This window comes from Corvus moneduloides, chromosome 4, assembly GCF_009650955.1.
Source record: "Corvus moneduloides isolate bCorMon1 chromosome 4, bCorMon1.pri, whole genome shotgun sequence".
In the NCBI taxonomy this organism is placed as follows: domain Eukaryota; kingdom Metazoa; phylum Chordata; class Aves; order Passeriformes; family Corvidae; genus Corvus; species Corvus moneduloides.
The window spans coordinates 23,443,130-23,457,275 of record NC_045479.1 but is presented as its reverse complement, the minus strand read 5'-3'; the positions used below and the strand labels follow the sequence as shown (position 1 = coordinate 23,457,275).

At 54.1% G+C, this 14,146-nt stretch overlaps 1 protein-coding gene across 2 annotated transcripts; it reads right to left on the bottom strand.

Annotated features, from left to right (window-relative positions):
• Positions 1-82: 82 nt before the first annotated feature.
• GGA1 (golgi associated, gamma adaptin ear containing, ARF binding protein 1) lies at positions 83-10,557 on the bottom strand. Of its 2 annotated transcripts, XM_032106612.1 has the most exons (17): positions 10,421-10,557; positions 9,945-10,029; positions 9,564-9,639; positions 8,851-8,949; positions 7,510-7,633; positions 6,923-7,023; positions 5,765-5,845; positions 5,230-5,367; positions 5,019-5,100; positions 4,716-4,823; positions 4,273-4,428; positions 3,457-3,521; positions 3,137-3,318; positions 2,741-3,024; positions 2,361-2,530; positions 2,013-2,123; positions 83-1,840 (listed from the first exon to the last, which is right to left on the bottom strand). In XM_032106612.1, exons 1-17 carry the CDS (start codon positions 10,449-10,451, stop codon positions 1,730-1,732), a joined length of 2,004 nt encoding a protein of 667 aa, XP_031962503.1. In that variant the 5' UTR covers positions 10,452-10,557; the 3' UTR covers positions 83-1,729. The 2 variants fall into 2 exon arrangements, with proteins under 2 accessions (XP_031962503.1, XP_031962505.1); XM_032106614.1 differs by lacking the exons at positions 9,564-9,639; positions 10,421-10,557.
• Between the last annotated feature and the right edge of the window lie 3,589 nt (positions 10,558-14,146).

Genomic DNA, 14,146 nt, shown 5'->3' with positions numbered 1-14,146 from the left:
GGCAGGGCGCAGAGAAGCTCCTCAGCGGTCAGGGAAAGTGGGGAAAAATGCATTACTTGGGTAAAAAGGCAGAGGAGCAGCATCAGGAAAGAACTCTTTATTTCCCATAAATACAGCAGATTCTTCGCGCCGGGCGTCTCATTTTAAATGTTTGTTTTTCTTCCATTTACAGAATTTTGCACTGAAAATATATACAAGTCTATTCAAGAACCAAACAAGATCTGCAAAGAAAAAACCCATACAAAACCCTGAAGAGACCAGAAAGGGAAGTAAGACACAGCAGAATCCCAGCATAAAGACCTTGCTTCCCCCTCTCCTTTACTGCTTGCTGTGCCCAGCTCCGAGACACCTCACCTTCGCTGCCCCAAGCCAGAAGTGCAAGGCACCCTGCTCACCTCCACCTCACACATGCCGCCTCCTACCTCTGGCAAGCCAATGCAGAGCACAGCTTACCTCTGCTTTTTATGATCAGGCCCTCTCCAAACCAGCTTAGGGATGGGAAGCAGCTCCCATGGTCCTGAGTCCCATGGGGTTCGGGATTGCTTGGGATGTGCCACCCTCAGTCTCCTCTGCGCCTGCAGATCCCAGCTCTTGTGTCACAGTGATCAGGCGGCTGGGGCGAGCCCCCTCCCCACCACAGGGAGCCAGGCCTGCCCTCAGCTGCAGCAAAGGTGCACAAGGCACAGCTGAACCCCCCCTAAGCCCCAGTGCAGAGCTTTGTGGTGATGGGCTGGGCTCCCATCTCCCCCCGACTCCCAGCCCATCACCCACCCCTCTGCGAGAGGACACTGAAGAGCTGAGAAAACCCCCCGCCCCACCAAGCTCTCCAGCCCAGCGGGGGAAAGGAAGTCTAAGTGCTACTTCCTCTCCCCATCTGGCACGAGGCTGCCGGGAGACTCAACCCCACAGCGTGCCCCTCTCTGGCCACCGTTCCCAAAGCTCATTATGATAGATAAAGCCTGTGGGAATGGTGTAGGCTTCCCTGCTGCAGGGGTTCAGAATGCCAGCTGAAGGGGCTGGGAAGGCACAGAGCAAGCCCTTCCCAGCCCCTGAGGCCCCACCCTGGGGCCACCTCCCACCAACAGCTCTGTAAGCAGCTAGGACAGAGATATGTGAGGATCACTCCCCCTGACCCCCCCCCAAAGCAAGGGCAGCTGTCTGCTCTCTGGTGCTGGAGAGATACCTAGGCTCTGCCCAGCCTTGTTCCACATCAGCTCCAGTGTGATCCTACCAGATGGAATCACTGGGGCCCAGCTCCAAGGAGGGGGCAAGGGGGACAAGAGAGAGCACCATAGAGCACGAAGTAGCTGAAGGGCTGAGAAGTGCAGAGGGGACAGACAAGGGAAAGGATCTTCCTTTGCTAGGCCTTGCCCTGGGCTAAGGTTGCTAAAGCTCCCTGTCCTTGTTCCCCTATGCACCTAAAGCGGGAAAGCAGGGTTAGAAGAGAAGCTGGACAGACTGGGGAGGGAGTGTCATCTTCAGAAGAGCAGGGAAGGCAACTGTTCACACATATGAAGCTTTCCACTCCACTTCTAGTCTTGTGGGATGAACATCTCCTGGCATCTCTGCTCTCCTCCTTGAGGCACGCTCTCTCTGGCCCTTGCCCGCCCATCTGGAGAATAGAGTGTGAGCACCAGCCCCACCCGCCCTCCCATTTCCTCAGGCTGCTCCAGCCCCACAGGGTTGGCTTCCTAAGGAATCTGCAGTGTAGTGCCTACAACATGTGGCCCTAGAGGTTTCCCCAGGATTCTGGTGGGGGAAACTGGTCCACATCCCCAATTTCATTGTAGGTTTGCTCTCCCATTGTGAAGGTCAGTTTGTACCGTAGCCTCACTTTCTCCTGGAGATGGGAGAAAAAGGATACGCAGTCAGAAGCAGGGTAAGAAAGGCATGAGGCACAAACCATTCATGTCTCAGATGCTGCTGAGCAGAGGGAAGAGGGACAGGGTAGTGAGGCTTTGCCTGAGCACCAAGACCAGCCTCTGCTCATGCCCCAGGGATGATGCTTTTACCTTCTGTGGGTTAGCGAGCAGCAGGACTTGAGTGATGGCACTGGGGTGGACGATGGGATTGAATGCTGGCAGCTCTGTGCCTGAGGGAGGCTGTAGCTTCACCTTCATTATCTAGGGAGAGAGTGAGAGAAGAGAGTGACCACATTCCTGAGGGTGACTTGGCAGCCAGAAGCCTTGCTCCTGTATTTGGGAAGCTTCCACTGTCTAGTCAAAGAAAAAAACATTGTGAAGGCAATTAGAACTTGCTCCCATGCCCACAGCACTCTCTCCACCCACCCTGCCTTTCCTGCAGAAGTAGAATCATGCTTTGTCACAGTCTGGGGACCTCAGCCCCATCAGCTGTCTTACCTTGGGGACGGCAGACTGAAAGACAATATTGCGGATGGGCTGCGGGGCCGTGCTAAGCATAGAAATCACCACCACAAGCACATCAGGCCTCTCGGGCAGGGCATCCTTAGCAAAGTGGAAGAGGACACGGAAGCCGTGCTGATCATACACTGTCACAGGGAGGATGCTGCCTGGGGGAAAGACGGGGACAGGCAGCAGTCAGCCAGGAGCGAATTGGCCTTACAGCACCTTTCCCCATCACCCTAACTCCATACAAGTGACACCATTCTTCTTCAGCCTCCACAAAATCCAACAAACAAGAAGCTTCTTCACATCATTCCCTTCCATGTGTGCAGGGTTTAATCCCTCCACTCCTGCCCCCCTCTTTTTCCCTGACTCACTGGGTTTGATTGACTCCAGAGGCACAGTGATGTTGGCCAGCGAGATCTCCTGGGGCAGCGCAGTGGCAGGAGGCCGTGGTGGGACTGCAGTACTTCCTGCTGGTGTGGTGGCAGCTTTTGGAAGTGTAGCAGGGGCAGGCAGCTCTGAGGTCAGGGGCAGTGTGGGGTTAGGGGAAACACTCTGGAGCACAGGCAGAGCACTGGGATTGTGGGCTGTGGTGCCAGAGCTACTCCTGTTCTGCAGATCCCTCAGGGTGAGCCGAGGGGGTGGCTGCTGCTTCTCCCTGCAGGGGGAGAGAGAGAGCAAGGAGTGGAAAAGGGCACTGAAGTGCTATCCAGCACCCCAGAAATGGAAACAATGGGGAGAGATGCGAGACTGCACTACCAAGTACTTACCATCGCACTTGTTGAGATTCTGGAGGCAAAGACTGCTGCAGCAGTGTCTTGCCCAGGAGGTCCAGGTCATCCAGGCCACTGCTGCTAGGAGACGGTTTGGGAGAGGATGCACCAGCATCTGCTTTGACTGGTGGTGGTGCTGCTGCGATAGGGGTGATACTGAGCTCATTGCTGTCTGATGACTGTGGAAAGAGTGCACAGGAGAGCCCCCAAGCAGGGTTGCGTATCAGCACCAACCATCAGATGTAGCATGTTTCTCTAACTACTTTTGTTGCTTTTGCCACCCTCCCCATCCTCTGCCCTAGCTCTCAGCACATTACCTGGAAGCTGTTCCAGCCACTGCTGTCACCAGCCTGGACAGGATGTGGTGCTGGGTCATTCAGGCCTGCCAGGAGTAAAAGCAAACATGAAGCAGTAAGAGCATTAAATGCGGCCTGAATAAGACACAGAAGCAGCAGGGCAGAACCGCCAATGTGGTCTCCATCTCTGGCCCCCATCCTCGCATGGGGGAGAGGCAGGAGGGTGATAGTGGTTTTATTCTGTCCAGATATCCTCATTTATAGTTTACTTCTCACTGCAGTTAGCAGAAAAATGAATACTACTGACCTGACCAATCTGACTGACCACGTTGTCTACTTGATGCTGTGGTACTCAAAAGCACTTGTCTTAGGAAACAGACACTTTGTTGTGCAAAGAAGGACTCTAGAGCCTTTCTAGGATTGGCACCTCCCATGACTTCATGTGAGCAGTTCTGGAAGTCCCATGCATCTGTTGTCAGCTCGTGACTTCAACAGCAAGCAGTAAATATGGGGGTGACCCACCCTTGTGATCCCATCTGGGGATGTCCATTGCATCACTCTTGATTTACCTGCCAGGTCAGTTTTCCCAGAGCAAATCAGTGGGCACGTGCCTACAGGCTCTCTCTGACTAGCCAGAAAAACACCATGGGACTGAAGTTCAGAACCACAGCAGGGTCTTTCCCTCCTTCTCCCTCACACTAAATGAAGGACAACTCTTTGTCTTTATTATTCAATTCTACCAGAGCTCTCTCTTATTCATGTTCCTGCCAAAGAAGAACCATCTATGCAGACTACGCAGAGTCAAAGAACAAGGAGCTTTTGCTCTGGATTTCTCACCTAAAGACATGAGTTCATCATCTAGCAAGGAGACAGAGACAGCTTGGTCAGGCACAGGGACTGCTGAGCCACCTGAAAGGGTGGGCAAGGCTGGGTAGGAAGGGCATGTTGCTGGAAGCTCCAGGCCAGACAGATCTAGAAGCGCTGAGGTGCTGCCTGCAAAAAAAAAGCTGAGAGTCAGAAACATTATCCAGGGTTACGCAGTGTGCTGAGGCTGGTTCTCAGCCTTCCTCACACCCCCCTGCTCTCCCTTCCAGTTCCCTTTCTTCATGCACCAGGCACATCCACAAGCCATTTCCTTATCTCACCAGCCCCACTCTAAGCTCCCGCAGATTTCCCCTTTCCACTTCTCTCGGTCTTCTCTTACACCGCAGGAAACCAGCAATAGGGTCCCTCTGCTTGACCCTCCTCAAGTCTTGTCCCCGTTCCTCAAGTCTGCTCACCTCGAAGGGGACCAGCCACCGTCTCCCCATTGATCTCTTCTCCCCGTACAAGCTGCTTGTAGAGATTGATCACCTGGGTCAGATTGTCATTGGCTTGCAGAATCTCCGCTGAAAGTAAGAGTGAAAATAGTGAAGAGAGTAACTTTTATACCCCAACTCTGTCTATCTCTTCAAAGCAAGGCCCAAGTTGCTGCAAACAAAAGCACTGCAGAGAGCGTTTTCACCATTCTGCAGACTGCACCAGGGTATATTGACACCTCCAGGGCAGTCTCAGCAGGAATGAGAAAGGCCAGATATGTTTACCTAGAGCTTCATCATTGTCTTCTGTGTCACTGGCGAGCCGGAAAAGCATGGGCCTCATGCGCTCACAGCGCTGATACAGCTCCTGGGGGAGAGGAGAAAGAGTGATGAGGTGAGCATCAGCTGGGTGTGCAAAACAGGCAGGAGGATGATGGGATAAAGGTCACCCATCTCTGCTAAGTCCAGGGAGGATTCTGGGATTGCCTTTCCTCACCTTCATTAGGTCCTCATTGCTTTCTGTTGTCTCCCCCTTGCTGTAGTTTGTCACCATCTCCGTCAGCAGCTTCACGTTGTTGTTCACCTCCTCAATGGCATTCACTCTCTTGGAGATCTTCTCCATGCGCTTCTGGTCCTGGAGGGGAAGCACAAGGGGAAGGATGTCCTAACTTGGAGAGGAGGAAGGCTGGGCCAGCCAACCACCCTGGACTAAAGCACACTGCCCTCAAAATAGCTCCCACTCCAGCGGAAAACTCCAGGCCATTTCTGGGCAGGAACATGCCCAACAGGGATGGAATTGCTGTAGATCTAGTGCTGCAGCAGGGCTTGGGCCACAAAATGCACCCGGGGCCATTCCTCCTAGTAGCCAGGGGATGGCAGAACTTGCACAAGGACTCTTTCACAGCTGCTGCAGCCAAAGTTTGGGCAGAAGCTCCATATGTCTGCACGAGGTTGCAGAGCCAGTCCTCCTTCGGTGCTAACCATTGCCACCCAGACCATGACCCCCCAGCTCCCCTTTTCCCCAGCCACACCTCCTGAACCATCTCCTTGATGAGCTTGTTGGCAGCCCGGAGATCCTCAGGATGGGAACTTTTCAGGAGGCGAGCCAACGTCTGCAAAAGAGAAGGTACTTTTGAGCCCAAGCTGAAGGATGGCAGCTGGAGTCACTCTTGCAACACTAGAGCCAAGAGTTCCTCCCATCCCAAAGCTGTATCTGGCAGAGGCAGTGAACAATTCCAACCGTTTAGAAAGCTGAGCCACAGGAGCTTGTGGGCTATCACACACCAGGGAGAGAAGTACAACCGGCTGTCCTATTCCTGTTGTGGTTCTGGTTATGCAAGCTAGGTCTTTCCGTGAAGATCCCTGCATTCAAAACCTGCTCCTGCCTGCCCACTACTCACCATGGAGAGTCTGGAGTGCAGCAGCACTGAGACAGGAAGAAAGCCTGGTTTATGCAAGAATTGCTGTGGCATTGTAATGGACTCCTGGAACATCTTCACATGCCTCTTTCTGGGTACAGTTGGTGAAGAGGGAGAGCTCCCACTTTCTCTCCCTCTCCACAGTCAGTGAACAGTCCCACTGCCCACCTACAAATCCTCATTTGCAGACTCTGACCCATGGAGGCAAACTATACCCCTTGCAGCAAACTGGCATCACACTCCTGCTGCAGAACTAGACCCAGAGGAGCCCAATACTTGCTGAAATGTATCAGCACTGATAACACAGAGGTTTGCCTGAGTGGTGACATAGTTCTGATGGAAAGACAACACAGGATGGGTCCAGGTGGCTATAAATGGTTGGGCAATAAGCAGATTGCAGTGCTGGGGGTGGGGAAGAGATAACAACAGCAGCATCTGGGGCTGGGATTTAAACCTCATGGCCAGATAACTCAGAAGTCTAGAGAGCTCATAGCAGCAAACCTCCCAGAACCTGCTTGGGCCAATGTCAGTGCCTCACCCTTTGGACCATCCTACAGCTAAGTGCTCCAAAGGTCAAACAGACCCACATGCCCCACACTTGTGGATGTTTCCTTTGTCATGATTTTGGAACAGGCCCTCATCATTCCTGTGATGCATTTAATGAAGGAGAGCAAGGGACCTTGACTTTCTGAATCTCCACATCAGGGGGACCTAAGATACTGGAGCAGGAAGATGATGCCTACTGTCCCTCTCCTTGCACAAAGCCCTTACCTTGGATTTTTCTTCATCATCAAAGATGATGTTCTTGGGTCGAGGAGGAGGCGGTGGAAAAGGAGCATCATCGGGAAGTTTCGGGTCACACTTCACAATCCCTGCAGTAGAAACCAAAGGAGAGATCAGGAGGACTCACCCACTTGGGGATGGCACTGCCACCCATGTCTTTTTTTCCCTAATGGCCCACCAAATCCAGCTGGGACTGAGGGTATGTGGGTTATCCTGTTGCCCAAGATCCTGGACTGTGTTTCCATTCCCCATAAATATCCCCTCTTAGAAAATTCCAGCATGTACTGCCAAAGCATTCACAGCCCTTCAGCCCCAGACCTTTCCAGTGCCCCATCTCCCATGAGAGCAGCAGATGTGCTCTCCAACCCAGCAACTCATCACCAGCAACTCCCTCTGCTCAGCCAGGAGCCCCAAGGCACCTGCTCCTTCTCCTGACCCTGGTGCTGAGTCAGACTGATGGATGTCCTGGGTCTGGGCAGAGGGAAGGGAGAGCTTGTTTCAGATTCTGCCCAGACAAAAAATGCGAGAGGGCAAACCATCTGTCCACTTTCCCCTGCCAGACCACTGCCTCTCACCTTGCTTCTTCAGCATCTGGTAGGCTTCTGAGATCTTCACCTCATGAGGCAGCCCTAATGTCCAGCTGTACATCAGCTCCAGGATCTTTGACTTCACTTTTTCTGATGTCCGGCTGCCAAGATACTAGAGGAAAAGACAAGAGGTGCCTTGAAGCTGATCTGAGCTGTTTCAAGTCCAGCCTATTCCTCTCCTCACCCTCCCAGAAGAAGTGAGACCGTTCCCAATGGCACAAGGAGGAAAGAGGAAGCAAGCAGGAAAGCTCACGAGGGCCTTGCAACACATCCTATGCTGTGTCTGGTTTCCACCACAGGAAAAACAAGAGCTGTGAGAAATGCTGCAGCAGCAGCTGCTCAGTGACACACAGGGACAGGTGGGATGGCTCAGGCAGGTCTCCTGTCACCTTGTGAAGGCAAGGGTCCTGCAAAAAGAAGCTGCTCAGCAAGGCAGCCCTTTAGGAATGGGGGGACAGCAGGGCTGAGAGAGGGATGTGGGTAATGGTCTCTGAGGCAGGGCACTGAGCAAGGTGAGCCCCAGATGACCAGCACCCAGCAGGTGCCATGCAATCATCTTTCAGCCTTCTCACACGGGTCTGCTGGTGGTAGAAACAGTGCATGTGCCACCAGAGGCAGGTGGCTTAAGGCAGAGGACATACTCTAGGGTGCCAAGCAGGAGCACTTTAGAATGCTGGTGTCACTGTCCCTGGCCATTCATCATCACAGATCACAAGCTGTGACTGGCAGACAAAGCTTTTCCTTAGTCATATTTAGCCTGTGTTCCCTTAACTCTACACGTGCTGGTGTTCACTGCCTTGACTGAGCAGGGGAGCCCACACACCTTGTTCTGCAGCAGGAACAGCAGCATCAGCAAAGGAGCAGGTAATGACTCGGTCCTTCAGATGGACTCACCAGAACACCAGTGACCAAGCCCGGGCTTGCCCTCCAAGAGTGTCTCAATCAGGTTGGGACACCCCAGAGAGACATGGTCATGACAAAGCTGGGGGAGGTTCCTGAGCACATGCAGCACAGACAGAGCCCAACAGGGATGCAGGGAAGGTGACTCCAGGCACACACGTGAGCTCAGCAGTCTCACAAGTGCTGGTTGCACCATGTCCAGCTGGCCCTCAACTTCCTACAACAAGAATCAGCCTGGAACAGCGGGGTGAAAACTCATCTTCCCACCAGAAAACTCACTGGGAAACAAGGACTAGATCTCCTACTAACACTGTCCTGTTTCCCCCCATCCCAGTGGGTGTCTGACCTGTCTGCTCAGCCACCACTTTTTCCCAAAGCCCTCCGGCCACCAGGCACCAGTCCCTTCCAGCACAATGCCGTGAGACCCACCTTAGGGGACACCACCTTGATGAGCTCATTGAGGAAGCGGAACTTGCCCACCTCATCGTGGAAGCGTTTGCCACAACTCTTCATGCAGGACTCCAGCACCTGGGGAGAGGGGTCAGGTGAGTCCCAGCATGGGGTCAGCAGCAGAATCAGGAGCCAGCTCCCTCCTGCTCCCCCCTCACCGGGTACAGAGCCTGTGGCTATTGTCACAGCAGCGCAGAGGGACGTCCCCTTTTCCCTCCCAGGTGGTCAAGCACCCGCCCACAGGGAAGCAAGAGTCTCGTCTTTGGGGCCAGTTTTTGCAGAGGTGGCTCAACAGCCCATACAAAGCGATACCCTTAGAGAGGTCACAAACAGCAGGGTCTCAAAGTGTGGATCAACAACACGATTAAGAAACATAGAATCCTTTAGGTTGGAAAATACCATCAAGATCATAGAGTCCAACCATTAACCCAGCACTGCCAAGGCCACCACAACAAAAGCCAAAAAGCTTCCTATCAACTTCAACAGGCTACGATCCTTCTAGGAACAAAACCTTTCCAAGTAACCTCTCCTGACTTGTGGAACCACCTTCAGTCCCTCTCCCACCCAAGGGCCCAGGTGCTCCAGGGCTCTCTCAGAGGGAGTTCGAAGTTTCCCATGCTTCTCCAGTCAAGCTGGAGCATCTCCACGCCCTGCCCCTCCATCTAGTTCTACCAGCCTGCAGATGCCCTTACCGTGAGGGCCTGGATAGCTTCCCATTCCTGTGGAGACTGGATCTTGTGGGCAAGAAGTCGGGTGGCAAGTGGAGGACTGGAAGGAGCGAGGGGAAAAGAAAAGCTTGCCGGTTATTGACAAAAAGCCTGGCACCTGTATTTCTGTCTGGGAATCCAGAGTTGAAAAGCATGTTGCAAGTTGAAGATGCTGATAAGGCACCAAGACACCTCAAAACCCTGAGGGAACCTTCCATTAGTGGACCATGACCCCCCACCTACCCCCACCTTGAGGGCCTTCATGCCTATTCAGCTCCTGGGACAATTCCATTGGATCTTACTAGGTGGGAAATCATAACCAGGCCTGTGACCTGGAGAAGCCTGGGGAAAGGATAAAGCACTTACCCCTCTAGCTCCTTATTGAGCTGTTCACAGAACGCATTGATACCATCCCAATCCAGGTCCTTGTTCAGGGGGTTTGTGGCTTTGTCTGCGGGCAAGAGGAGGGGACGGTGAGAAAAAAAAAAAAAAACCCAGCAGACTCCCACCCTGTGGAGGGACAAGGGTGATCCCACTCCCTCCCTGCCAACTACAGCGGGTGCAGTAGATGGGGACGGCGTGGGAGGAGAAACATACTCGTGTCCACTCGCCCCTTCCCACAGCAGCCCTGTGCACAAACTCTCGCCCTCTCCTCCCTGCTGGCCCACCGAACCCCTGCCTCTGGCTCGGCCCTGGGGTCTCGCCCGCAGACCCCAGGTGCGCCAGCAGCCACGGCCCCCGCGTGCGACCCCCAGCCCCTCTCCCTCACGCCCCTGCGCCCCCCCACGCCCGCGCCCTCCCCGCCCCATCGGGAAGGGAGCGGTGGTCGCAGCCGCACTCACTGATGCGCGCCTCCAGCGTCTCGGGCTCCATGTCGGAGGCCCGCGGCTCCTCACCGGGGCAGCGCTGCTCCGCTGCCGCCCTCCCGCCGGGCCCGGCACGGCCGCGCCATGGAGAGTCCCGATCCCTGTGGACACAGAGACCCGGAAGTCGGCCGTGCAGAGCGCCGCTCCGCCGCCAGCGCGCCCCCTGCTGGAGCACAGCCCCGCTCCACCATGGGCTCACCGCGCAGGGGCAAGGAAAGGCGTGGGATGCGGAAGGAAGCGGAAGGCCCTCCCGGAGAAGGACACGGAGGGCAAGCGAGAGAGGGGCGGGGCAGAGCGCCGGAAAGCAGCGGCCGCGCGGAAACCGGCCGAGCCGGCCCCTCCCGGAAGAACCGGTGTACTGGCAGGCGAAGCCACTTCCGGTGCGGAGAACGGGCACTTCCGGCGGGCGGCGAGCGCCGTGTCCTTTAAAAGGACACGGGCCCGGCGGGTGTGGCGCATGCGCGCTGCGCGCCCGCCTGGGCCGCGGAGTTGAGCCGGGGTCGGGTGCCGGCCAGTAATAAAAATAAATATAAATATGAATGGCAGCAAGTGCGGTCCCCTGCACTGATCTTTAAATAGCAGCTGATCTTCTGGCAGCACCCCGCCTGGCCCTTGTGCCCGGCTGAGCAGCGTGTGAGGCGGGCTGGGGGGGTGGTTGGTGAATGGAAATGGCCGGAGCGTTGCAGGAAAACCAACTCCGTTTGTGCCCGCTTTCCGTGCGCCTCTGCCAGTCTAGGCTAGCGCAGCTGTGACACCTAATACCGCCTGTTTTCTCCGTGCCCCAGGGGTCCTGGCAGGAGCAGCACGGCTTCTCCCCGCCTCGCTGCTTTCGTAGCTCGCTTTCCTGCTTTTCAGATCCCGAGCGAGCTCGGGGAGCTTTGGGGAGCGCAGGCTGTCTGAGGGGTGCCCGGTGAGGGTGTCAGCGGCAGGGGCTGGGGCTGGCCCTGCAGAGCCTCGGCGATAAGAGCACAATGCAGCCTGTTCGGCGTTCCGGCCTCTGATGTGGAGACAGGCATTTGAGCCCAGCGGTCCCGTGCTGGGTTACTCATTTACAGTGCTAATCCCATGGCTGACGGGGGAACTGCCCTGTTGTCGCACCTAATGGCTTTTCCTTATGGATAGCCATTGTTTTGGTGAGGGCTTTTTGGTCATTAAAAAGCACTTTGGGGCGCCTGAATGTAGTTCTTTTTTTAACTGTTACTGCCTTGCATCACAAAGCCCTCTTTAAGTGCCTTTCATAGAAAATTGCAACATCCTTCCCTTTGCTGTGTTCAGGCACGTTTTACACAGGTTATTTTAATGTTATGAGTCAGCCCTGCATGTCACTATTCCTTTGATTTTTCTGAGAATCCTGAAGTCATCCCTAGGAGCCCTCCAGGTCATGTACGATCTGCATAGAAGGCACGCATCGCTCCATCCCCCACAGCGATGCCTCTGAATGAGAGGTTTTGCAGGCTGGTGTTTTACACAGCCCCCTTTTGCTCAGGTTTCGGTCTGTCTGAGTCTCGGGCTTGTTTGTTTTCCTGTCTTTGGCAACACCCAGTTGTTAACAAGCCCAGGATGAATGGAGGAAAGCTGCACCTCTTTTCGGCTGGTTGCAAACAATGGCGAGTGAACTCGTGCATAACAGTCCTGTCAGCGGCGACCTTGCTTTTATTTCTCACAGATTTAGGAGTCTCTGTCCCCTTTGGTACATCTGCTTTCCATATAACAAGGACCCTAAGTGCAGCCAATGGAAAAAGATCGGAATCTGAATTTTTGCTCCCTGTAAGAGCGGCTAGATGATGTGTGAGGAACAACCTTTTTCCCCTCGATTTATTTTTACCGACAGCTGGGATTTTAAGCTGGGTTTGGACGGAGTGAGGCTCCAAGTTGTAATTAACACCGCTCCGGAGGGAAAGTACTGGAGCTATAATTAGCTTGTAGCCCATTGTGGAGGGAAGTGATGGCCAGAGGCCTGGATGAGCACAGCTCATGGGGGCAGAGTATGGCCCTGGTTTTGGCAGAGGGGTGCAGTCCTAAGTTTGGCAGAGGGATGACTGTCCCGGCTTTGACAGAGGGGTGCAGTCTTGGGTTTGGTGCAGTCCCGGGTTGTCAGGCCCTGCAGCAGCCGCCCGCAGAGGGCACCAGCAGGCATGGCAGCGCCTGCCAGGGCAGCTTGGGCTCAGCAAGCGCTCCTGCTGCTTGTGCACTCGAGGTGAATCCCAAACAGGCCAAGTCCCACTCCATTGGGAAGGAAAAGCGGCCTCACAGGAGTAGCCGGTGCGCCTGGGAGAGGGGTTTTCCACCCACCAGGTCGTCTTCTGCCGGGCAGAACCACGCAGTCACCCCCTCTGTCCCAGTGTTTGTTTGGTTTCTCTGCCGTGTGTGTTTATGTGAACCCTGCGATGTTTTTCAGATGTGCTTGTGTGCGCTTCCTGCTGGGTCGTCAGCTCTGGCCCGTGACATGAGCTTCCCTTTCCCCATCATATTCCTCTTTCTTTGGCAAGGTGTTCTGCTGGAGACCTTTCACTTTCCTGAAGCTTGGTGCTATGGTCTTTTGTTTTTTTGGTTTTTTTTTTTCGTTTTCCTGCTCTGGCTGACTCCAGCAGCCAGTTCCTGGGGGGTTGGCTCATTTTTAACTCTGCTACTTTCTCTTGGAAAAGAGAAGCTGGCAGCACCTCTCCTGACATCACCTCGGACCATGCACCTTGTTACACAATCCTCTGGATTTGCCATTCCCTGACCTTGGCTAATCTCCTTCCTTTTGCAATACTTTTAAGCACCTTTCCCAGCAGAGGGCTGCAATTACAGAGGCAAGTATAGAGTTGCATACTTCTCTAGGAGGGAGAGCAGGTTTGAGCTCCTTTAATCTAATAGGAAATGTCTCCTTCCCTTTCATATGCAGCACTTTCTTGTTGTATGCAATCATCCACCAGGATTGCTCCCTTCCATTTCTTTCAGCAGTTTCCCTTTCAGCTGTAGGAAGACCTGTCCCCGGTGATCAAAGGCATCCTTCTACAGCTACAGGAGCAGAATGAGGAAACAGGATGCTGGATAAGGGATCAGAAAACCTGCCGGCTACATGACTGCAATTAAGCATGTCTTGAAGGAAGACTCAGGAAAATACTCAGCTATGCTCACTGCCTCAGTTTCCCTGGTTGTTAGCATGGGGGTATAATTTCATTTTCTTCCTTTGGGGAATTGCCTTGACCTCTGTATACCAATTTTCCTTTCCACATTGGTTCTGTCATTAGAGCAACTGGCTCAGCGAGACAAGTGAGAGAAGCAAATACCAGAGTTAGAGGTGAGCTGTGCAGCTCCGTTTCCTTGTGTTCAAGCCCTCCTTCCAAACTCAAGGGGTGTCTTGATCCCTTTACTGAACAGGCAGCAGTGCCCTTCTGGACAGTGTGAGGAGTGAAAGTGTCTTCCTGCTCCCTGGGGAAGGCTCAAATGGGTTTGCTGTTGCTGATAGCTTCTTTCCAAGAAAGTGCAGGGCATTTGCGGTGTGCTCTGAGGACATGGGAACGCTCTTGCTGCTGAGGAACAGTATCTGCAGCAGGCAAAGATGAAATAAAACTGATGGGACGGAGCCCTTGTTGTAGCCGTGGCTCGGGGGCTGGTAGGTTTTGTAGCTGGTAAGCTGGAACCTGAACAGGAAGTCCTGCCAGGTTAGAGAGAGCTGCTTGAATTTACGGGGCTGAAGTGAGCACTGAGGGCCCT